The sequence below is a fragment of the Oreochromis aureus genome, linkage group 13, assembly GCF_013358895.1.
Source record: "Oreochromis aureus strain Israel breed Guangdong linkage group 13, ZZ_aureus, whole genome shotgun sequence".
In the NCBI taxonomy this organism is placed as follows: domain Eukaryota; kingdom Metazoa; phylum Chordata; class Actinopteri; order Cichliformes; family Cichlidae; genus Oreochromis; species Oreochromis aureus.
In genome coordinates, this window is record NC_052954.1 from 10,689,895 (window position 1) to 10,715,924 (window position 26,030).

The following is a 26,030-nucleotide window of genomic DNA, read 5'->3' on the forward strand; positions in this document are numbered from 1 at the left end:
ACATAAGTAAGAGTTACACTGTACAGACTAATACTCAGGAACTGGGTATTTTAAATTGTTGCAAATTGAAAGTGTAATTGTAGTTATAAATTCCCCCAAAAAACAAAACATCTTTGCCTTAGTCACAGTGCACAGAATGAAAAATCCTGCCACTGGAAAACCCACGTTTGACACCTTGGCAGGTAATCATCAGAGTACGTCAGGGTTTAAGGCTTTTGATGTCACTGCTGACTTCATGACTGCAAGACAAGACACTGGGGGATTTGTCTGACTGATGGGGTGAGTGTGATTGGCATCACTAGGCAGGGAACATTATGACTAAGCCCATTTATAGAACACACCCAGAGCTGTAAAATATGCCATATTAGCCCAGTGTAACAAACTTCACTGTTTTGGACTCCAGTATAATTTTGCAAGTGCGTGTGAAACAAAACTAGCACTATTTTCTGTAGTGGGCAATAATTAACCCTCTTACAACACACATTGTTACTCTCCTGACTCCTGCTTAGTCAACAAACACAAGCAATCTAAACTCTTCTGCAAGATGTTAGTTTTGGAGTTCTATCCCATTATCTTCCTCTAAACAATTTAGTTTCAACTCTTCTTTTTGCTATGATTACACTCCGAGAGCCGTTACCTCAGACCTTCAGACGTAGCAGAGTCAGCATATAAACTAACTGGAAGTGGAATTTGTGAATTACAGATGCTCTGACACAACCGTGCCGTTAGCGAATGTTTAGAAGATCCCACGGGGCAACAAAACACACACATCCCACATCCACACTTACATGCAGGCACATACTCGACTTGTTTATCCTTCCATGCAGAACTAGACACGGTGCCTTGCAAGCCCTTAATCAAACACAAGTAGACCCCTCCCTCTCGTGAGCACTGACCTAGCAATGAACCATTCATCTGCTACACGGCGCAAATGGTAGGTTGAGAACTTCACCCTTGACAGCTACCTGTTCAATGGGAAGAACTTTACTAAAATATCTACTTCGAAGGTTGGGCATAAAATAATAAGATTAAGTTGGCGGTGGAGTGCGGATGGATGCCTTCTACTCAAAAATAGGATTTTGCCACCGATGAGGCAAAGCTGGATTTTGATGAGTGGTGAGAGTGTCTCTTAGGATTAAGCCACGGATATGGAGGTCACCCGCCCGCTTTGTTAAACTTTAAGTTACCCACCGCCATCCTGGTAGCTGACCCTTTCTCCTCAATCCGGGTCGTTGGGGTCTTATCTCTTGTGGATGTGGGCTCCTCTGGCTTCACACAAAGCCTTATGTTGACATTCCAGAGGACCGAGCCTTGTGCAAACACAACAGGCCTCGCCAGATGGCTAGGCAAGGGAGAGCAGAGCAAGATGAAGGACACAGAGAATGAAGTACAAGGTGGAAAGGCAGAATCAAAGTGAAAACCACTTTTACCACCAAAATGTTAGGCAACACTAGTAAATCATCAGCCTGTCACACTGCCAGATGGCCTCAATTTCAACCTTGTAGCAAATGAAGTGTCCTGTCCTGCAAAAAAACACCCACTTTCACTTTTGAACATAAAGGGGTCACCTTGTGTCCACTGGCAGCGGCCCCATCTCCCTAAAATTGGTCAAAGCTAATATTTGAGGGTCAGTGGGTTAAGCTTCAAGACATTAGGCACCCAAACTCATTCAGGGCTTTGGCCATGGGTGATGGCTTGTTTTTATAGATGGAGGGCAAGAAAATACCAATGCTGGTTGAGTCCTTGGTACATTTTCACTGGATGAGAACAGTGTGGACTTTATAAACCATAAACAGCCGTAGACAATGAAATATCAGTACGACTCTAAATACAGATAATCTTGTTGATTGTCTCCATATAATTAATCTAGGATTGCCAGAAAAATGCATAGTTCATTTCTGATTACTCAAAATGCCTCTGAATACAACTAAATAAATCCAAAATCAATCAGGGCAAAGAAATGTGTTTTAAACATACCTGATATTTGATAAGTGCAAATTAAACACGAGCTCTAAGATTCATTTGGTTCCCAGACTATCGCATCACCTAGTTATTGGTAACCAAAACACTTGTTTCTACCTACGTCACTGTCAATGCATAAGCAGACCTGATAATGTATTTCTTGATAGAACATGCCCTATAGGAAATCAGATGACGTGTATTTGTTTCACATTAATGCTGTGACATCTCAGAGGGCATTTTGTCGAGATGGAACAATCTAATCCTCTATTTGGTCTCCATGGAGTCCCCCCGCCTCCCTGCCTCTGCAGCACAATAGGCAGTCATTCTGATAAAAGTCTGCAAAAGCCAGTGTGGATATCCGGCTGCCTTTCTCTTCTCTCTACCCCTTTAATGAGGGTGTATGTTGCTAAGGTTTATCCTGCCACTCTTTCTTTCCAAACCCCCTCCAGTCCTCTGTAGCTGCTTTCATCCACGTTATTCTATGGAAAAAGAGGAATGTTTTCTGACTGACTATCTGACTTTTTCCTCCAAGCCCTTTTCAGGTTCCGGAGACATGAGGGGACACGTCTGTTAGAGGAAGGCTTGGAACTAAAGTTTGTATTTTTATTCACAACAAGTTGAAGCTTGGTAACAGAGGGGGTGGATTCCTGGTTTATGTAAAAAAAAGCAAAAAAAATGCTTTAGTTGTGTATGATGGAGGTTTTAGTCAATCTTCTTCAAGATGGCCAGACGATTACTTTGATGATGTACTTTTTTTTTTAATGTTCATAGAGTATACATTTATGGTTTTGACTTTGACAACAAATATTGGACAGTTTACACTGAAATGTAATGAAACTTGATATGGACATCCATCCACAAAATGAACTGTAGCAACTAGAGTTGGGTATCTTTCACATTTGAATTATTACCAGTACCTACAATTTAGTACCAGCACTCACCAGTACTTTTTCGCTTCATATTCTCTAAAATAATACATTTGACACATAACACCAGCTGCCTTGGTCACTGTTTGACAGTGTGTGTAATGTTGACATCAGTCCCTGTTCGCATACTGCAATATTAAATAGTAATGCCTTTGAAAGTTTGCTAATATACTGCCTGTTTGTTTACGATAAATAGCATTGTTATAAGAAATTTCTGTGCCGCTAGTCTAAAAACATCAAACTATTTCTCAGACAACAACTTATCCAGCTACCTAATGGCCAGAAAAAGATGTGGATAGGGTGGCCGCACTTAGAGTTTCATCTTTATCATCATTAACCATGGGTTCAGCTTCCTGTACGATGATGACACGTGTGCTAACGTTAGCTGTAAGTCTGTATCCAATATGGTAGACTCTTCACATTGTATATTTTGTATTTGACCAGTGTTTCTTCAGATTGAATGTTGCCATGATCAGCTTTGCGTTTTGTAAAACAAATGTGTTGAATTGTAAAAAGTTAAACCACATGTAGACTTTCAGGATGCCACCATTGCTCTTTGAGTGCTCTTGTGGTTTCTTGCAAATATTGTCTTCACCTTACAATGTAAAGAGCTGTAAGGTGACTGGTGTCGTGAATAAAACTAAATTGAACTAAATTCAGTTTCAGCAAGAGTGCTATTACATGGGCTCTCTCTTTTTCTTCCTTTGACCCAGATGTACTCTGTACCCAAAAACTTACTAGGTTTAAATAGGTGTTTAGTAGTACCGACATAATTCAGTCAGTAGCCTAAAAAGTAAAAGTTAGGTACACAGTCCTGCAAGTCTCTTTGGTCAGTAATGCTTCATATAGCTAACAAGTTCATATTTAGCAGTTACTTTTTCACTAAATAGTTCTTTGAATCGTTATCGTAAGCTACTTTATGGTTATTGTTAATAAGAAAAAGTTAACACAGCATGCTAACAATATTCTTTTTAGCTAGCACAACAGTTGTTAGCATAGTTGACTGTTGTTGCCTCACTGGGTTTTTCCATGAGCCATCGGCTATGTGTGTGTACAAGCTAACCACTATTAGCCAAATGCAACCAAATCCACAGCTGCCACTAACAATCACACTTGCTAATAGATCAGCTTTGATTACCTTACATCAAATAAGGTCAGACAACCGAATCCGTTGAATTAAATCTATACTGATAAGAATAAAATGGAAATCAATTAGCTAATCAGAACATTAGAAGGCTAACAGACTCTTCGGCTGATCAGAGTCAGACGGATACAGACGCAGAGGAAAGCTATCAAGAGAATGAGGAGTCCCCTATTCATTAACAAAACTGCTGGTATAACCACTGGCACAAATCCAGTATCTAATTTGATCAGGTTTACTCTGAGTTTGCGATGAGCTCAGGGGTTTTGCATCTGGACAGCTTCTATCAGAAATGAAACAGAAAAACGTCATCTGCCTGTTCATAGAGCCTCCGTACATTTGTGCAGTTTGTGTGATTTAATGGCTGATAGAGTAACAAATTCCTCTCTTTACATAGTAAGCAAAGAATCCAAGCATACCAGTAGTAACAGCTAAATCAACTCTACCCTTATCAGATACAAAGCGAAAAGATATTTAGGTCAGAGGAGAGTGCAGCTGTACAACACAATGTGCAGTGTTATGAAAACCAAACAAAGTGCCACTTGCTGCAAAACTGATCAACTTCACACTGAAATCATTTTGAAAAGCCAAACATTGGGACGTGATATCTTTTTTTTCCATCATTTATTTCGCAAATGTGGCATAAACACTTGCAAAACAACATCTTAAAGTTGGTCCAGTAAAAAAAAAAAAAAAAAAAAAAAAAAACCAAAACAAAACACGACAACAAAAACCAAAAAAAAAATAAAAATAAAAATAAAATAAACCACTTTAATGATTTAACACTTTGTTTTTCAGCTTTCAATTCTGTCACGGAAATTTAAAACCTATATTTAGTCAAACTGAGGGAGCAGACTGCTGGTACGCGTTTCCAAATTCTTATGTATTTCAATCATATATAAATATCCAGTAATCTATCTTATTTCCTAAAGCATTGCTAAGAACGACTGGATAGAAATGCCATTAAAATCTACATAAGAAAGGGATTAGCTGACTATAAAATGTACAGTTTTTCAAAAAATTTAACTTAATATTCACATTCATATATAAAACTTACAAAACCTGGATCTTTCAAACCCACTAAAAATATTTTTTTTCCTGTTACTGTTGAAAGATCATTTTAAATTACCATACATTTTTAATGGATTATTTATGTATTATCAGCATCATTAATGTCATAATTTCTTCCATATTATTTTTTATATTTTTGATTCATTTAAAAAAAAAAAGAAAAAAAGAAAAGAAAAAAAAAAGAGAACATAAGTCAATAAATTAAGATGCTACCTCGGTCCCTGAAAGCCAATACTCGACTGAGTTACTGGGTGAGTGTGAGAGAGAGAGAGTGTGTGTGTGTGTGTGTGTGTGTGTGTGTGTGTGTGTGTGTGTGTGTGTGTGTGCGAGAAACATAGAACACATAACCTGTTAGCACACCTGCTTTCAACTCATGGTGGGGGTGGTCGGGGTGAGGGTGGGGGTTATATCCAAGTCCATACAAAAAATAATTCACTGTAAATATATAATATATTTTTATACATATTTGAATATATTTACAAATATACTCAGCACTATACATTATACTGTGTATTTTTTTCCTCCAGGATAGTTGGGAAGGTTTATCAATAAAACTGAAAAAGAAATGCATTAATATTACAAAATAAACAGGAGAAGTTTTGCTTTTTTTAATATTTGCTCTCCACCTATTCTTCTGTTTTGTTAGTCGCAGCTCTGTCTCTTAGTCCATTTCCTATTTGCTGTCCTCTTCTGGTCCCTTGTTTTTTCCACAAGTTCACATGAACCCATACATTCTTCCAGGAGTACACAACAGTCTTGGGATGCCAGCCACTGGAATTGGACCACCAAACATTGTTGATTGCAAAAAAGGAGAAAAAAAACCACTCTGGGTATAAACATGAGAACCAAAATGAAAAATCTCTGTTTATATCAAGAGAGGAAGATGAGAAGAGTCCCTTGGGAACATCATTTCATTCAGTCAGTACAAAAAGGCTTCTTTAAGGTCCCTATCCTCTCCTTTAAGACCTCATGTGAGCATGTCCTATATTTATATATAAAGTGTGAGTGTATGGCAGTATGAGAGTGTGACAGCAGCGCTGCCACCACCCAGTCCTGTCTGGGCCCATTAGTCCACCGGGAGCCACAGGAGGTGATGGGGAGGGCGGGTGGAGGAAATTTGGAGCGTGTTTTAAGACTCCGACAGGTAGGATTAGGGTAGGTCGAACTAGGTGGACGAGGGTGGATGAGGGCTCATGTTTTGACATTCCCGTTGATGTGCTGGTACTTGGGGATGCAGGGCTCGTCCGGTAATGGGTCGTGGGAAAACACGGAGTCGTCGCCGGAGGAGCAGGAACTCCGAGTGTCGGGGAAGCTGGGGGAATACTGCTCTGTTGGGGCGCACAGGTCCAGATACTCCTGCAGACACAGAGAGAGGAAGGCGAGGGTTGGGTGAGATCGCTTACACGCACACAAAAGGGAAGAGACGCTTCGAAGACGTAAGAGGAAGAAGATCTACAACAAACACAAGAACGCAAATTTCGTGCTGAAATCCAGTCGACGGGATTAGGGACTTTCCAGAGCAGGGTGAGAGCAGTGGAGTAGAAGAGTATCACCTTTATTATGGTATTTATCCAAACCCTGAGAGGACTTGTGAAATGAAACAGAAAAAAATGCAATCTTAAACTGGATACTGTATGAAAATATTTGCAGGAATAATAGGTAACAAAGTGAATGTTGGACTGCTGGCTGACCCAGCTGAGCTTGAAGCTAGCAGGGCCGACCTGGACGCATTTTCCGTCCACTACAGAGTGGTTTGAGATGGATAGGATTTGGGGACAAGAGGATACATTTAGAGAAGGAAACTTGGGTAGGGATGTGGCATAAACCTCAATCTCACTTCACTCCAAACAGATCTGATATCTGACACTGAAGCGCCAGACTTAAGTACTACAAGATTGTTGGAAAAAATAAGGAAACTGGCAGAGCACAGCTAAATGAAAACGAAATAAGATGGAAAGCTGTTATTAATTTTTGACTTAAGCCAGCATTGGGAAGTTGTTTTGGTCTTTTCTGTCGGCCGAGGCAGCCTTCTTCCCCCCCTTTTTTTCCTCCCAGTCTTTCATGGCTGTTATTGGGACAAGTTGTGAGGAGGAAGAGTTCTTGGGGTTTTGTAGAAAATGAGCACTGGCTTCCATTTTCCCAGCTCAACACGAAAAGGCTCATATTACTAAAGATCTCCACATCTGCCAGCGGTTTGGGGTAAAAGGGAAAGGATGGAGAGGGGGAAAAAAGCAAGAAAAAGGCGCTTTATTACATTTCAAAAGTTCAAACTCAAAGTGGGGCTTTGCTGGCATAAATTCATGAAGCTCGAGCTCCAGAGAAGACGAGTCCTGACAGCTTTCCATCGACGGCCTCTTTTCAGGTCGGCACTCGGATATCATACGAGACAGGAAGGGGAATGGAAAGAATTGTGGGCCGTCATAAGGAGCAAAGTATGGATTTGATGATTGGGCAACTTTACTTGGCCGTAGCAACTATGTTAGGCCTGGATCAAATCATCTGGCCCCTTTTTTCGGTCACTATTTAGGTCTTATTTCAACAATGTCGCGGCTAATGCACAAAAATCCTTATGCAACATTTTTCTGACCCATGCATACATTGGCAAGAGCGTAATTTGGTTTGGATGGAGAAACTTGTGTATCATATTATTATTTTATTGCTATGGAATGCTCGACTCCCATTTGCCAGCAAGGTTTATGTAGTGTGAATTCTGACCACCCAGAAACCAAGAAGACAGGGCTGCGCTCACCTCATTGGTGCTCAGGGTTAGGATGCGATCCAGATCCTCTACTAGCTGCTTGAAGGTGGGTCTCTGGGATGAGATGGCATGCCAGCAATCTTTCATCATCATGTACCTGAGAAAGAGATAATTATGGTCAATTTATTAAAAGAAAAACAGCAAATTGTTTAGGGAAGTATACAGTAAGCTGCTCACTGAGATTTCTCCATTATCAAAGAAAAAAACCCCAGCAGACTCTGACATTATTTATTTTTTTCCACATTGTGAATCCCTGCTGTTGATTAGAAACATACCTCTCAGTGTTTTGGATTTATTTTAATACCATAATGTGTACTCTCTCTTTATCTGCCTCTACATTTCCACCATCAGCCCTCTCGCTGTGGCACCGCCGCAGAAACTGTGCCATTGTCTGCTGACTGCAGAGGTCTCATTGTGAATGAGGACACTGATAGCAGACAGGCACAGCTGTGCAGAAGCCCGACTGAGTGGACACAGAGCCGCGTAGTCATGGATCTGATGGGAGACTGGGCTGGCATTCAGTCTCGATGCACGACGTGATGTGTATTTTGGTAGCAGCTCGGTTAGAGAATATGTGCTTTTCGCAGGAAAAAAAAGCAAAACTTACAGCTCGTTGGTGCAGTTTCCGGGCTTGTCCATGCGATGGCCCTCTTTAAGCAACTTGAAGAGCTCCTCAACGGGGATACCAGGGTAGGGTGAGCCCCCTAGGGTGAAGATCTCCCACATCAGCACCCCAAATGACCAGCTGGCAACACAAGAATTAACATATATACACATTAACATATTAATGTGTTTAAGAAAGACTACAGCAGGAGATATATTTTTATATATATATATATATATACACATATATATATATATATATATATACATATATATATATATATATACATATATATATATATATATACATATATATATATATATATATATATATATATATATACATATATATATATATATATATATATATATATATATATATATATATATATATATATATATATATATATATATATATATATATATATATATATATATATATATATATATATATATATATATATATATATATATATATATATATATATATATATATATATATATATATATATATATATATATATATACATATATATATACATATATATATATATATATATATATATATATACATATATATATATATATATATATATATACATATATATATATACATATATATATATATATATATATATATATATATATATATATATATATATATATATATATATATATATATATATACATATATATATATATATATATATATATATATATATATACATATATATACATATATACATATATATACATATATACATATATATACATATATACATATATACATATATACATATATACATATACATACATATATATGTGTAAATAGTGCTCCAGAATTTGCAAGCCAGTACAAATGTCCTTAGGCTGCTCTTCATTTACATACATAACATTTACTTGGCTATGGGTTAGAAAATTACAACAGTGTGACAGCCGTGGTGTCAATGCCCTCTTTCTGTTGTCCAATGACTCGTGGTTCAAACGCACTGCCAGTGCTACTCTGGCCCCGATCTCAATGATGGCTTTTGTGCCCAGCTGGCCACTTGCACAGACTCTCATTGTCTGATCGCACCACACCAAAACAAACACTGGACCACCCACTATTGACAAAAGAACCAGAAAAGACAAAAGAACTCCAGAGATGGCTGGTGACTATTAATTTTTAACTACTTCCTCATTGCAGCATCCGGTTGTTTAACATCATCGACTTTCATGCTGCTGATGTCATCATCGTGTACTGAGCGTTTCAAATGAATCATTCGAGCAATGACAGCACGCTTGATTCATGTTCACCCAGTGGCTGCAGCTATTGTAACGTGCAGACACATTTGACAAAACGCAGTGTGTGCACATGCATTCAGGCAACCACAATCTGTGTTAGTGGTCTAACTAAGCAAGTATGCACAGAGTGGCAGGTTGGGCATTTATCAGGATCTTCCATCTGTTTACACAACCAGCAAGCCAGGTTTCTTCTCTGCTCTATCACTGCATTGTATCTCTGCACTTGTTGACACACTCATTTCTCCTTTCTGAGATTGTAACCATCGCTCAGCGCTTGTTGGGGAGCGCAACTTTGTGTCTACTTGCAGTCAGCCATGACGTACCAAACAAAGCAACACGCTTGGGGTCAATTTACCTGACCTGGAATGCGGCCAGGTGGATCTGTATGTACCTCCAGCCAACTAGATGCAGAATCTATACTTAAAAAACAACCAGTCAATAAATGGGTAGGCTCCTATTGGATTACATTCAGTCGGGTTGTTTTGTTCTCTATTGTTGAAATTTCTGATGACAGAATGCAACACAAAACACAGAGAATAAATGAATATGCGATTCGTATGCAAATAGGAATACTCGAGGCCCTGAAAGCTGGACTATAAAGTCCCCATTTGTCAAAACAACAGCACACGAGTTCAATTGGAATTCATGTATTCATTTAATCTGATGTCACGTATGGATCGCTTGTCATTCTGGTGACCAGCATAAGCGCCGCTCCAACTGCACCCCTGAGAAAAAGCCAATTACTAAAAGTGAGTGATGAATCGTAATTAGCGGTGAGCTAATAAGCAGAACTACAGTGGCTACTTCATGACCGCACCCCACCCCCCATTCAGCTCCTCCCCCTTGTACTTCCTAGGGTTATTGATTGCTGCTGTGGAACACCAAGGGCATCATGTGTACTTACACATCCTTATGTGCACAAACAAGTACACAAAGGCACGGGCAGGAAAGAAATTCTCTATCCAAGGGCTTAGACGGATAAGTGCTATATTTAGTGTGCTACTGCTGTATGACTGAAACACACACTCACACATAAAGCCTCCCTTCCCAGGGGTCAGCATGCAAGGCATTTATCTAATTGCCACATACACTTTCTGCCGCCAGTGTCTGGAGCAGAAGCTTCAAACAATGCTGTCAGAACGCATAAGACTCAAACACCAAAAAGAGAGGGACGCTCTCCCTTTGTTCTGTTTTTAGAATGAGTACTCTTGATCTTAAAAAGAGAGAGAGACAGAGACGGGTCAGCAATTCACATACCAGATGAATGAAAATAAGAACAGTAGGGGAAAGGGGGAGTTGGGGGGGGGGGTATTTTGATCGTGGAACTGCTCCAAAATGATGATCCACATGTTCAAAGTGTTGCTGAATAAGGGGAGGAGAGTGAAGAGGGGATGGAAGGGGGTTAAAAGAGGCTGGATGCAGGGAGGATGAAGCCTGCACGGGGAGGCTGCAGCATTGTTGCGTTTAGAGGTGCGTGGGGGGCCCAAACAAGAGGGGAAACTTCCGAGCAGGGCCGGAGGAGCAGGGGTGAATCAGAGGGGGAAAAGAGGAGGTGCTGGTGGGCTCCGGGTTCCTTCTAGGCCCTTTGAAGCCGGCCAGATTAGTAACACGGCATTGGCTCCAAGTCTAGCGTGAAATCCTCACTTTTGCCACAGACTGGCCACTACTGGCCCCCTACAGCCAGTCATCCCCCTCAACCTAACACTCACCAACACTGCACCAAAAAAACAAAAACAACAAAAAAACCAAACCATCAGCTACCCTCTGTCCCTGTACCCCATGAAAAACAATCACTCTGACTGGAGGCTACAGGAAATGGCTGTGACAGCATCTTTTACTTTATGATAAGGGTTAATGTACCGCTGATGTGAGTAAATGGATTTTGGATTATTTACAGTGGTGGGACACAGAAACACTTTGTTATATACTTACACATCACTCTGGTGTGTGTAGACCCGGTCGAAGAGTGCCTCTGGAGCCATCCACTTCACCGGGAGACGACCCTGAGGACGGACACACATACACACACACACTCACTCAGGTGAGAGGTCAAATAAAATGCACCCCTTAAAAGACTGCCGAGCTCTAAATTTCTTGCTTCATCAGCAAGAAATTCAAATCCCTCATGACCAGGAGATCTCATTACTCCTGGAAAAGCTGATATGTGGAAGTAGTCAAGGGAATAAGGCACTAGAGGAGCGACTGTCTAGGGGGGAATGGATTTCCCTGAGGAACGTTTACATTGTTAGGGCAATAGAGCTGATAAACAGGGTCACAGATAAAGAAGAGTTTATCTCTGTAGCATTGAAACACTTGCCGGGAAGCTAAGCGTAGCTGACAAGGCGACCTTGGTGAATATATATTATCATTCACTCACTAAATAGGTATTCTTTAGTTACAGATGCTGTGGTGGGCAGCAAGTTAAATACACAAAATCTGAATTTACTGTAGGTTTTCATTCATTCCGTAAAGAATTATCAAGCAATTCAATAGAAGGTTGATGTAAAGTGTCCCATTCCTGTCAGACCAATGAAGATTAACAGAAATATTTAAAAAATGCAGCACTACAATGATGCCTCTGTCTTTATTGGTCCCGTTTCAATCATTGTCGCATTTGCTTGCCCTAATCTTCGTCACCGTCAACATCATCGAATATTGTTGTTGTTGTTGTCAGCTAGTTCTCAGCGTGATTGTGCATGCGATGAAAAGGCAATCATGCATATGAAATGAGGATGTGCAGGCAACAACGTTCTGCGGTGGGAAAGAAAGACACCACTGGGCCGCTATGGAGATGTCAATTACGGCTAAGCTGCTGCTCCCTCCCCTCTCGCTCGGTCTCTTTTCTGGGCTAATTGTATAAGTGTCGATGAAACCAAAAGAACAAGAGACTGAGGGGTAAACAGGCAGAGTCTCCAGGAGCACTAGATTCACAGGCCGCCTGGGAACCTGCAGCTTTTGCCAAGACACCAGCGGAGGAAAAAGAGCGAAACAGAAAGATGAGGGAAGGGAAGGAATTGGAGCAAAAAGAGAGGAGGGTGAACTCATCCCCCGCTGAAGCTCTCCAAAAAGCATCCGCTGACACGCAGAGGACTTACATTGGTCGTCTTTTTATAGTAGTCGATGTTGTGGACATCCCTGGCCAGACCGAAGTCGGCGATCTTCATGATGTTGCTCTCTGTGACCAGGACGTTCCTCGCTGCCAGGTCTCTGTGTATACACTGAGATGTGGATTGAGAAATGAGGGGGGAGGGAGAAGACAAGAATAAGACAATTACCTCATTCTGTAAATAAATCAACTTGGAAACAGGTGCATACTTTATTTGGGATGGTGTTAAAGCGTCTGTGGTGCATGAAATCATCCAGAAATCTGCTGCACAAAGGGAGTGCTGGACTGAATAACACGACGCCACATCGACTACACAGTCTTCAACAAGCCTGGATCAGTAAAGATTCCTCGCATACCTTGACACATGTATGGTTGTACATATGCACTTTAGCATGTGCGTGCGTGTGAGGCAGTGCGCTCTGTCACATTCCAACAGTTAGAGGGAGCGTAATGCTGCTTTCGGCCAACATGGCTGCACCCCTATTGTGAAAACTTCACAATTCTTCTACACAGAGGGGCTTTTGTGGTGGAATGAGAGACAATGTAGGGATTTGGGCAGAGAGGCGGGGTAAGAGTTGTGTTTTTAGGAGACAGTATTCCCACAGTGAAGCACATACAAGCTTCTACGTAAAACCTTTGTGGATACAGCACATCAAACCCGCTCTGTGCTGGCACCGAGATCTGTTTTGGCAACCAGCAAGCGTGTGATCGATATGAGAACAGGGCATTGTCTGTGTCTGAGCGTGTCCTCTCCTTACCTTCTGCGATGCTAGGTACTCCATGCCCCGCGCCACCTGATAAGTGCAGGAGACCAGATCTTTGAACGTGAGCTGTTCGTCTGAGACACGGGCGATGTCGTAGGAGTATTCCATGCCGGGTGGCCGGCGGGCTCGGAGGTACTCCCTGAGGTTACCTTTGGAGGCGTACTCGACTATGACATAGAGGGGGCCTGCACAGGAGACGGAGCCAAATAAGTGTTTGAACTTGAATTATTCCCTTTGACACAAAGTGACAAAATTCAGAGTGAATTTTAATGAAAAACAGAACATTCAGATCATAAAACCACCGCTTGCTTCATGGAAATTTCTGCTCAAAAACAGTTGAGAAGGGCTGTGTGAGAAACGGCATTAAAGCAGCCAGTCTGTCCAGAGCTGCATTTCAACAGTTATGTGCATTTCCAAAACTCAGAATAGCCAATTCTTTTTCTTCTTTTCTTTTTCACAGTAATTGCTCCAAACACAAATCTGCATATGAATAGACGATTCCTGTTGCTTTGCATGCAGGTAAACAGTCCGTGTGCACAGAAAGGGACTACGCTCACTGAAGAGCAAACCACTGACTATCATGTGATGACAATGAAGCTTTTTATCATCTTTTTTAGTGACAGCTATACTGGAAACCTCGAAGAATTTAACATTGTCCCAAGAGACTAACTAAGCAGAGTAAGCCAGTGGTTTTTAATATCATTTTCATGGGGACTCAACAAGTGTGCTTAAGGACACTAAACTGTGGCAAACTTTATGGCATTGTACAGAAAATGAGCAAACTCATCTGCATATGCATGCACACTGATTCTCACAATCAACGCACTCACCATCTTGTGTACAGGCCCCCAAAAGGTTAATGATGTTCTTATGCTTGCCGATCATCTTCATCATCTCCATCTCTGACACCAGGTCAGACAAGTCTTTCTCGGTGGCGTCATCTAACGGCGGAAGAAGTCACATATTAAAGGCTGCCAAGAGAAAGTCTGAAAAACACACACCCCATATTCCAAATGCCTCTTTAACCCTTCGGCTCAGGACTAAGGAGCTGTCCCTTTAGACAGCACCCTGTTTTGTAGGTGCGTCTGATTAAGTGCGGATGACAGACAATGTCGGCTCGAGTTACAGCAGCGAGGGAAGCTCCCCACAATGACTACAGAGGCATCCTTTCAGCACCAGGGCAAGGGAGGAGAAGGAATTAAAGACGTTCAATCTGGATTCATTATCTGCTGCACAGGCTCCTTTTGTCATGGAACTGATTGAGCAAGTAGAGCTATCCCAATAGGCAGACTGGCATTGCCTGCATTCCACTGCACCATTACCGTATCTGGAGTCATTTTAAAAAAGTAGACGTATACTGTCGAGGTCGGCCCAACAGCCTGCTGCCATGTCTGATCTCACCGTACCCCGCAACCTCAAACCAACCCAGTGCCCCCTCCTCCTGCTTTCATTAATCTCAGCAGAGCTGCTAGTGTGACTTACTTCTTTGTGTGGGTGCTGACTGAGCTCCAGCCAGCTGCTGCTCTGGGGTCAGGTATGTGACCGCACCCTAACCCTTACCTTCCCAACCTGCATCCCTCTAGCTGTCACTCAGCAACCACCAATAACGAATAATAACGACCGCCCCAGGCTCCACCACGCACCTTTAGTGAACCCTCACTGGAGCATCAATCACCTATAAAATGTTCTCATTCTCACCTTGCCCAGAAGACACAATGAAGTAAGTGTACATCTTATCCCCGCGGTCTGACACGCAACGCTACTGAGACTCACTTACCTTTCAGCATCTTGACTGCAACAGTTACAGCCTCCTTGGGTTTGTCCTTATCGATGCCCAGCGCCTCTGCCATTACGACTTGGCCAAAACAGCCCTCACCGAGGGGTTTGCCCAGGGTCAACCTGCAGCCACAGAAAGAGAAGCAAGAAGGAAAAACAGACAGGAAAGCTGATTAGCTGCAGAAAGGGAGACAAATGCATGAGCCTGATTTGTGTGCACTGACTCACCCACAGTGCTGAAGTAAACAGGTTAGAGTGTAGGAGAGAGAGTTAATGAAACCTGGCACAGAACCAGCTTGTCAACCTCACCCTATCGGTTTTGTTTTTTTTCTCTAGACTGCTATGTTTAAATCAGATTGTGTCTGTGTGAGTGTTTTATTGGCACTGCGACCGCAGGCTCTGCCAGGGCAGTAGGTAGGAAGGCAGACGTGGCTACGATAATCGTCTGATAAAGTCAGGGAGAGCACTAATTTCTAAACTGTTTACCCTCTCTTGGCATGTTTCAATATACACTCTTTTCAAGTCATTACACAGAGCTTACCTTAGCCTTAAAACATTGGCCTGAGAAGGATGGAATTCTTCCTTTATTTTGCCTTACAGGTGCAGGTTTCAAAATCTGGTGTTAAATTTAATGTCCAAACTCTATTACACTGATTTATCAATCAGGGGGAGAAATTCTTACACAGGCTCTTTCATAGCTTTGCATCAGAGCTGCACCACCAATCAGACCACCGAGCTGGTAGTGTACCCTCCTGTCTGTTATTTGATTGACAGTAGAGGCCCTTACCTTAAGGCTCAGTGTCCAGGCTATGTAAATATTCAAACTGGGACATGAAAAAAGCCTGTCGTACTCAATGGCAACCAGTCTGTCTTTCCAGCCACACATAATCAATGTTATTTTTCCTGCACACAAACTGCAAACGTTAGCATTCCTAAGCCTTCTGCAAGCCCAACGTGATCCCTGCCATTCAGCAGCACACTCACAGTGTCTAATATTACATCAGAAATGTTTTTTCTCCACTGATGACTGGTGCTAAAACTTTTATTTATGATCCAAGTTCTGTTTTTTTAACAACTCATTTTAACAAAAGACAGGCCTCCTTTCAGGCTAACAGCTTTGGATTTTCATTTTTCATTTCAAAACGCAAGGCCTCAAGACAGCATTAAACTGCTCTAACCTTTGCTGTCCTTTTAAATCCACCCTAAAGCTTATCACTGGCTGCAGTTACTGTGACTAACCGAAACCTCAGCAGTGCTAATTCCTCTGGTATGAAACCGAGCAAACACTCCTAGCCCAAACATGCAGATGAAAGCTGTGAATGCTAACCACTAATTAGCGCAGCTTCACTCCTTCCCAACAGAAGCATGTGTGTGTGTCACTACGGGTGAGCAAGAGTGTGACGTAGCAGTCGTTGTAATGATGAGGCGGTGTGCAGCGTGCCAAGTTCAGGTCATTTTACTAAAGCACCAACAGATGAGCCAGTAGACCTTTATCTCAGTTACCACAACTGTGCTTCAACAGTTAGTCATTAAAGTCTGCACTCTTCACCTATAAAAATGATTCATCTGATCATTTAGCAGCTGAGATCAAATCAGAGAGAGGTTCAAAGACGGCCCAAAAAAAGTATTATGCATACAATCAAACAGTTACTGCACACAGGCTCTGAATACCCCCTTTCAAAATAAAGCAGGACTCAGTAGCAGATCAGCATTTTCAGGTGTTTTTTTGGTTTATGCAGGAGCTGAATCTGATTTACATAATTATCTATTTGGCATTTTGTAAAGTGGTGAGACTTGCAAATAAGAACAGGGAGTAATTTGGGTTCCTCAATTCGAAACGTTTTCATAAATCACTGACACGAGCCTAATCTCAAATTCGTTTCTGAGGGAAAAAATAATCAGTTCTAGTTTTCCTTTCTTCGGGGTACAAAAACACCAGGAAGTAGGAAGGATAATGGCTGTGACAGGAAAAGGAAGGATATTTCTCACCTGTCTCTAGGAAACTCCCACCGCGGATCCTCAGGAAGGTCGTACTCTGGGATTGGCTCATCGTGTGCAGAGCTCCGCCGTGTCGTGATGCGCACCAGAGGCGTGCTAGAGTTCATGGAAGAACTCGAGTCTGCTGAGACCTGCAGGAAGAAAGGGGATTGGCTGATCACCGCGGTCTGGATTCACAGATCAGTTAGAGCTCCGAGGCATCACTAGAGGAGTAATTGAGGCATGTACGACTGACTACTTTATTTACAAAATAACAACACTGCTGGGAACTCTGGCGTGTCAGCACATGTAGTATATTTGGGAATTCCCCATTTAAGGCTTTGGTATTAGGATAAAGTCTTTCCCAGAGCCGGAGATTACATTTCAATGATGATTAATTGAGCAGCAACAGTAATTTTGATAAATATGTGTTAAATGCTTCGCCACCGTCTCCAGGGCTCATCTCTCCAGCCTAACCTTACCTTGACACAGGAATCGGTCTCTCTGCAGAATGTAATCCAACACTTTTTGTACCTTTTGGTTTTCCTTTGAGGGAAAACTGTGGCTCATACACAGGGAAAAAAAGAAAAGGGGAAAAAAAAAAAAGAAAAACTGTGGCTGCAGTTTCAGGCAGCAGTGCGAACTTGTACAAAAATGCACGTCACCTAAATGAGGTCTGGAAGTAGATTCTTTAAATACCACATCAGTCCATTCTGTGTTGTAATCTTTGTGTTATTTACAAGTGTATCAACCATGTATGAAAGCCCTGAGAGGCAAGTGAGAGAAAAAAAAAATGCAGTAATCGGTTTTGCGAGTCTTTGCGAGCTCTGTTGCTCTTTATACGACGTGGCCTTACTTTGGTCTTTTAAAAGAAATCGTTATCATAAAAAGACAAAAAAATAGCATGTTTTTTGTTTGTTTGTTTAAATTGTGGCAACGCCTTCTTTTCACCTCTTTGTAGGACATAAAGATAGGAGAGAAAACTATGTAGCTCAGATTGTGCCACAATGTTTTTTTCCCCTCACCTCTCATTATTTGCTATGCAGCTTTTATTTTTTCATTATTATTTTTTCATTACTCTATATTAAAGGTTGTCAAAGATACAGCTGACAAAAAGGATCCCATTTGGCCCCTTGGACTGGAAGCGTGAAAACTGCAAAGAATGGGTCCCAAATTTGGGGACTTTTTACTGCTTATTTATTTATTTTAGTGGAGAAGCATTGTGTGTTGCAAGGTTAAGTTTATGCAAGCCAGAGGTTGGAGTCCTCATCAGTTTTACGACGTTCTTACTGACAAAGAAATAACCCATGGCCTGCTGGACCACACCAAAGAAAGGTGGTCGACGCAATGAGCCCTGCTGACACATTTGCTTGACTTGCAGCATGAGTGTTTCTTTGTTATGCAGTAAAGTGACTGAATGTGGAAAAAACTGCATTATTATAGTCTGATTTGTAAAAGAACCAGTAATTAAAAGTTTATTTAATAGATTATTATGCACTGGCTGTGTATATCCAACCCACTTGAGATTAAACTGGCCTGTAAGATGAGTTTGATACCCCCAGTTAAAACAACTATATCATCTAGACTGTCTGTTATTATGTTTTGTTTATTCAGCATGTATTGTAGTGTGTGTGTTATTCTCCTCTAGAGGTGTAAGATGCCTTTAGAACTCTTTATCTACTTTCTGTTACCTGGCGGCGCAGGGGGATCTGCTTGGTCAGTTTGTGAACCGCTGGCTGGCCACCAAAGTCGGGCTTCTTTGCAGTGTTCCTCATGCGGCACACCACCACAATGCCCACCATGCAGGCAATGAGGAAGACGCCCGCGCAGTATATCGCGATCTCCACGTAGTCTGGGGAAATGGACTCGGGAGTCTTCTCAAGCGCTGAGGAAAGCAGAGAAATGGCAGCGAGGGTGAGGTCTGGCGAAGAAGGTTAAAGGAACACTCTCTAGGATTGCTCACATACGTGTTCTCCATTTGCACAGACAAACACGGGTATCAGACAGACAAACACAGAGACAGATGCTCTGGAGGTGACTCATGTATAAATGTAATCACCATCAACAGACAATGTAAACAAAAATGATTTTGTTGCATATCCTCTCCTCTCTATTTTTCCCAGCATTCCTAGTTAAAAAACAAAAAGTCTTGAACCCCCGTACAGGACTTAACAGTCTAAACAGACAATTAAATCTTGACTCAGCCAGTCCAACCAGGCCTGCATCTGTCTGCATTCTGTGCTAATGTTGGAGACACGCGAGCACAAACCCACACCCACAAACGGTGGAACAATGCACGCTTCACTTCAGATTGCAAAAGGGAGAGCGCTGTCCTATGTGGTTGTATATCGCCTGAACTTCCTGTCAGAAATGGTCTTAGTTTATATGTGAGTGTGTGTGTGTGTGCACTATAGAAACAGACTGTTCCATAATGCATAGCCTCCAGACCACAAACAAGGCTCTTGTACAGTACAGCCAACCAAACTGCCATTCAGCCAGCTGGAGGTGAAGCTACTGTACATGTAGGAACCTTTCTTCTGCCTACTTTGTATGTGCTGGTCCAAAAACCACAGCGCACACACACACACTCACACACAGAGGAGTTACAGCCTTAAAGGCGCCAGCCGTGCAGATAGAGCACATTGAGTGTAATAAATATTGCATATTACTCCCAGAGGAAATAGCCTGCTTGTGATCATTATGCGGTATTGTTTACAGACAAAACAAAACTATTATCTTGTTACAGCCTTAATGATGGTTTAATACTGTCTGTCTGTTGAGGGCTGCCGACAGCCAGCTACTCTCAGTCACAATGCCCACTTTTTGAAAGGAACTTGAGCATCAATAATCACCCGTTTAGTCTGGAATTAACTCGTGCCGACGTTAACGCTAAGTTTTACGTTTCTCATCCTTTGGCATGTGTAATTACAGCCCAGACATTCAGCAATGGACAAAATTAGAGGATTAAAAAAAAAGGACGTTGATAAAGGACGACGCACACAAGCAGACACTCGTACACAAGCATAAGACATTCACTGTGCAGAAGTTGAGAGCTTTGGCTCTGATAATTGAGAAAGTCAAGCCAACGTGAAGCGAGTGTTGAGCTTTAACTTTCAACCTTTATTTCAGGGAGAAATAAGGGTTTTTAAAAGATTCCAATTATCAAAGCCAGAAGGGGGTAAAGTACAGTTTTAGACATAAGGGGGAAGAAATGCAAATTTTCTGGCACTCAAAGACTTTCCCCAAGAAGCAGGAGACAAACAAGAGCGACAGAAGAAAGGCAAACCTTCCCCACGTTTTGGAGTCTACGGATACTTGAACTGTTGCTGGAGCACACCAAACCACCCTGTCATCTGCTGTGAGCATTCAGCAGCTCACCAGTCCATATCATATTATAGAATACAAGCTCTCCCTGCTTTTTGCAGTGCATTGTCTTGGATGATGGCCGCGCTGGCTCCTAGCCGTAATCTACTATTTGAGTTGTGTGAATCAGACTCCAGAGGGAGGACTTGCCTTCCAGAGAGATAATTGAAATGACACAATCCAATCATTTTGGAGAAGAATGAGAGAGAGGGAAAAGAGAAACAGAAGACAGTACATGGGTGTATATACCTGGAAGCACCGTCAACCAAGCAGTGTGATAGGAGATCCCAATAGAATTACCCGCCAAGCACGTATACTCCCCAGCATCTTCAAATGTTACATTGGGCAAGTAGAGAACTTCTATCTCCTTATCTGTGGTGTTAACACCTGCGGTCTGGAAGAGGAGGAGAAGAAGAGGAGGAAAAGAGGGAAGGTGAAAGCAGAAGAGTCAAAGAGAGAAATAAGGACAGAGAGAGAAAGAGAAAAAAATGAGACCCCACAGCACCAAAAGAGAAATCAGAGGAGCTGGATAGTATCCATCGTTGCAGTTCCATCTAGAGGACAGGATGTTGGGAACACTTGGGGCTGGAGAGGACAAGGGGACACAGATGGAACCCAATATGCCACCAAATACATGAGGAAAACAGAACAAGTGCACCAGAAACAAATACCCGAAAGGTTCCCATCACCCACAGAACCTGCTAAGAAAAGGCAAGTCTAAACCACACATTAGCCACATGCAAAAAACAGAGCGAGCATGGAGAACACTGCAACACCATACATCACCTTGACACAGCTCGCACAGAGAAAAGATGCTAGCTGTGTCAATTTTGATGTCTAGGTGTGCAGGCTCGTCCAGTGCTTCCATGGCCTCACCATTCCCGGCCAGTGACGGGGGGGTGGGGGAACAGCTAAAACACAAGGGCGCAACATAAAGGGGGAAAACGGACTGTGATACCAGGACCACCAAGGGACCACCAGCAGGACCACCACAGCACAGCAAGTCAGGATCGAAGCCTATGAAACCACACCGGAAGGTAGGGAGGGAGTGTAGGTGAGTCAGGTCTCATAGGTTACCTGTGATGACAGTCAGCCAGCCCGACTGGCTGACCTCGCCTATATAATTGGAGGCTTTACAGACATATTCTCCAGCATCTTGTTCTGTCACGTTGGTGAGTGTGAGCACTTCCACGTCTGAGCTGTTAATGCCTGAACGCTGCAATCCACATACACACACATTCTTAGACACGCACATCAAATGAATGAGCAGAATTAGTCAAACATCACGACTACAGCTACTGCATATGGATCTGCAGGAGAGAGGAGAAAGCAGGAATCCCCACAGATAAAACCTGGCACTTCATCAGGGGAAAAGCGGAGTTAGTTCCTTATATGACTGCTGACATTCACCTGGAGTCACTGGCAGAACACCACAAAGGAGGAACAGATTTTTCTTTACGCAGAAATAAAATCTAAAAGGGGAAATGAGGCGACGTACCTTTAACACTCTGACATAGGGGTGTCCATCTGTGCCGTAGCGGCTGCCGTTCTGACTGATATGTTTTAGCCACTGGATGTGAGGTTGGGCATCACTGTAGACCTTGCAAACGAAACGGGCATCCTCTCCTACGTGGACAGTGGTGTTGGCCGGGAGGCCGGCCTGAAGAATAGGCCGATGAGGAGACCGCTCTGTTGAGGGAGAAGAAAATTAGAACGTGTCTAAATGCCTGCCACTTCCCTTTAAGAATCTCGTAGTTAAATCTGATGTTTAAGAATGTGAACGTTGATTTGTGCTTTATGCACTGTGAGTGTGAATGGTTTTCCGAGCAGCCCAGGCAGGTATAATCATGGTGATCACGATGTGCTGCCTTTCTTTTTTTTCTTAAATCTAAGAAGCTCTTGAAAGCTACAAACAAAACAAAGAGGAGTATCTAGCTCTAAACAGTAAACAGAAATCAGGTAGAGGAGGACTTTTATAAATCGAGGCGCACATTGGGGGTTAACCTAAGCTATGTACCCGTCTCGGAAAGCGGAATACCTTCATAGCGCCCTCACATCTCGACCTATCTGCATTCTTTTACAAGCAAACATTTGCCCTGCGAATCCAAACAGAGCGAGACCTGTGGAACAATGCCCCCTTTCAAACACCACCACTATGAGGAGCCCACCAACCCCCACACTGACAGCAACCACCCGCTGCCACTAAACTCTCACACACGCACAAAGTGACATCACCGAGCCCGGGGCGCCGCAGCGCCTTTCCAAAACAAAGCCTGAAGGTAACTGGAGTGAATACGTTTGTGCCTGTGTATGTATACGTGTCGGGGTTCGTCACGGGGGATGGTCAGAGCGTGGAGGCTGGGAATTAGAGAGAAAGAGGGGGGAATAATTAGCAGGGTGAGTGAAGGAAAGACGAGGGATCGACAGATGGATAGTGCAGAACCTAAGAGGTAGAGACTTCTTCCATATGTCTGCGTTTGTCTCCACGCTCCACCTTTTTGACATCTGTCAGATCAGATCAATCCCACCCCTTATTCCTCCCTCCTCCCCTCTGCACATTCCTAGAGCACGTCTTGTTTATTGTCTCTCTTTATTTGCCCCCATTTTCTCTCCTCTCCCATACTTCACGAGCCTCCGCACCCTCTCGATCTTTACAAAACAGGGAGAGGTGATCGACTTGAATTTTGTGCTCTCTTTGTAAAACATACCGAACAGCATTTTACGAGGCAATTTTCTTTTTAAAGAACTTTAAAACCGTTTCAAAATGTGAAACAATCACACGCAGAGAAACATGTTGGCAAGTCAAAGGACTTTCTTTTCTTCTTTCTTTTTTTTTGAAATGAACTTGAAACTTTATTATAGCTGTGCCAAATCTGGCTGGAGCATTTAGAGCTGCATAGCTGACTACTTAGACTAAATGACAGAATATGTGGTGGTGTGAGAAAAATAGGCCACGTAATGATTTGGGAGAAACCCGCAAACAATAAAAGGCTGTGGAGCTTTTCTTTCTTAAATTAGAAAAAGGAATATCACATATGTGTGTGTGTGTGTGTGCAAACTCTTAGTTCTGATGTTGTGAGGACAAGTCTGTTCATGCTGTCACATTGAGGGGATCTGGCTTTGGGAAGTTCCCATAGCATAAATCATAAAGATTTAGCATGAAAGATAGGTTTAAGTTTAAAATAAGGTTAGGGTGAGAGTTAAGGAGGTAGTAGTTATGGTCAAGTCTCCAGTAAATGAACACCAGGGATGGGAAAGTGTGTAACGCATGGTTATGGGTCTATAAGTTTCCCCATCGAACTTGTACAAGAACTTAAAGGAAGGAAGACATATGAAATATGTAAGGAAGACATATTTGGGAAAAAATTCCAGTAAGCAACAGAAAAATAGGTCAAAGTTAAGGTTTGTCTGTATCAAAACAAACGAAGAAGCAAACCCTGCATTAATTTTTAATGTGTTGTTGTTACCGATCAGGGTCACAACAAGGAGATGGCATTCCATCGTGTCCCGTTCAAGTCTGATGAACTTTGGGTACTGGGTGGCTTGGCACACAGTGACCTGAAGGTCAGGGAGGGGCTTAGGAAAAACACAGCACAGCACAGGATGACAGGGCTACCCACAAAATGTCACATAGCCACCCCGATCTCTTCTAACTCCTCATTTCTCCACTTGCCATGGCTGTCGCTTTGCAGCCCTTTCTCCAGAGCCCAGCTTGAACCAGAGCAAACTGGCTGCTTTTGCTTTTAATAGCTGATCATGCAGGTCATTTGGACAAAAAAAAAAAAGACAGATAAGAGCAGCATTTTCTGTCCCTGCTTCCCTTCCTTTTCTTTCTCTTTCTCCCCCCCTCCCCATTCTGTCCAACCAGCTATAATGGAGTAAAATGAAGCAAGAGGTTGCAGGGGGCAGTGGCTGTGGAGCCAGACATGGAGGGGGTTTACTGCTCTGCAATAAAACAGAACAAAAACAGAAATATGCAGTCTGAAGGAGAGCTTGAGCTAAGTGCAGAGCGAAGCAGAGCAGGGGGCCTTAGTTGGGGAGCATTTGCGCCCGTGTGTCGACCTCCACGTGTTTGTGTGCCTGTATGTTCACTTTTGTGCTAAAACCCTCAGGTATTCGATCTAAATCTGATACAGTGAAAATAATACTTGTCATTACCATGGAGGCACTAATAAAAAGAGCGTGCAATTACAGCATGACTGCTAAAGATTAGTGACAGTGCTAGAACCATAAACTACAAATGCATGAGTGCAGTACCCTAAATTTTCTTCAGTGAAACAAGCAGCTGCAGCTTCATGTCCATTCTGGTTATTTGTGGTTTACTGACTAGCCTGTAGAAGAATTACTATGTCAGATAAATTCTGATGCGCAGCAAAGGCCAAAGGAGAACTGGTTCAAATCAAATTTAAGAGCAAAGTTGGTGTGTGCGCTTGCACAAGCACACATGCTTACATTGATCTACTATCTTTATCCCACTCCCCTTGTTGTCCGCACAATCGATTTTGCAAACTGAGCAGAAAAACAGTCTTTGCTGTCTTGCTCCAAAGGTCAGAAAAGGGGGTTGACTGAGGTGGGCCTGAACCCTGTGATACTGCTCAGCCAGCATTCTGTTGTTTCAGAGTCTAGATGATAAAATCATTCATCTCTTTTCACTGACTTGTTGAGGTACTAAATGACAAGAATTTGACATTTCATGACATCATCATGAGCCAATCTGTAAGAAACATGAGTAGGTTCAACATTTTTTTTCCTTTCAATTTGCATTAAATTATCCTTTAAATAGACACTACACATTTGTTTTAGCTCGTTGGGACTGACATATCAAGACAAAGTACAAAAACAACCAATTTTATTTTATCTGGACAGCAATCACAACAGCAGTTGTGGCAAGACACTAAAACCCCTACAATAACACAGGGAAAACCCCAATTACAACACAAGTACAACCTCAACTTTATCTGAATTTATAACCAGGAAATTAGACTATATATTTTTAAGATATTCCTGCAGTTTAACTAATTGGTGTGTCATCTGGCTTCACCTAGACACAAAGATGGGTATCGTCTGCACAGAAATGAAAATGTATGCTATGCTCTCAAATGATGCTGCCTTAGGGAAGCATGTATAATGTAAACAGAACTGGTCCTAGTACAGAACCCTGTGGAACTCCATAATTAACCCTAGTGTTTGAAAAGGACTCTCCATTTACGTGAACAAACTGGATTTTATTAGATATGATTTAAACCACTGCAGCGCAGTAACAAAATATTGTGGTGAACAGTATCGAACGCTGCACTGA

The 26,030-nt window shown here is 42.2% G+C and overlaps 1 protein-coding gene across 7 annotated transcripts in view; it reads right to left on the bottom strand.

The window, feature by feature from the left end:
• Positions 1–4,634: 4,634 nt before the first annotated feature.
• fgfr2 (fibroblast growth factor receptor 2) overlaps positions 4,635–26,030 on the bottom strand; it is a 38,519-nt gene continuing 17,123 nt past the window's right edge. For 4 of the 7 annotated variants that reach the window (XM_031737650.2, XM_031737648.2, XM_031737655.2 and 1 more), the window contains 12 exons: positions 22,230–22,420; positions 20,981–21,125; positions 19,054–19,253; positions 17,381–17,520; positions 15,393–15,514; positions 14,446–14,556; positions 13,610–13,800; positions 12,841–12,963; positions 11,678–11,748; positions 8,466–8,603; positions 7,850–7,955; positions 4,635–6,456 (listed from right to left, as the gene is read on the bottom strand). In XM_031737650.2, the coding sequence (XP_031593510.1) occupies positions 6,292–6,456; positions 7,850–7,955; positions 8,466–8,603; positions 11,678–11,748; positions 12,841–12,963; positions 13,610–13,800; positions 14,446–14,556; positions 15,393–15,514; positions 17,381–17,520; positions 19,054–19,253; positions 20,981–21,125; positions 22,230–22,420 (1,703 nt within the window). In that variant the 3' untranslated portion in view covers positions 4,635–6,291. Of the gene's footprint in view, positions 6,457–7,849; positions 7,956–8,465; positions 8,604–11,677; positions 11,749–12,840; positions 12,964–13,609; positions 13,801–14,445; positions 14,557–15,392; positions 15,515–17,380; positions 17,521–19,053; positions 19,254–20,980; positions 21,126–21,808; positions 21,948–22,229; positions 22,421–26,030 lie in introns of all 7 variants that reach the window. The other 3 variants (XM_031737653.2, XM_031737652.2, XM_031737651.2) reach the window with 3 other exon arrangements.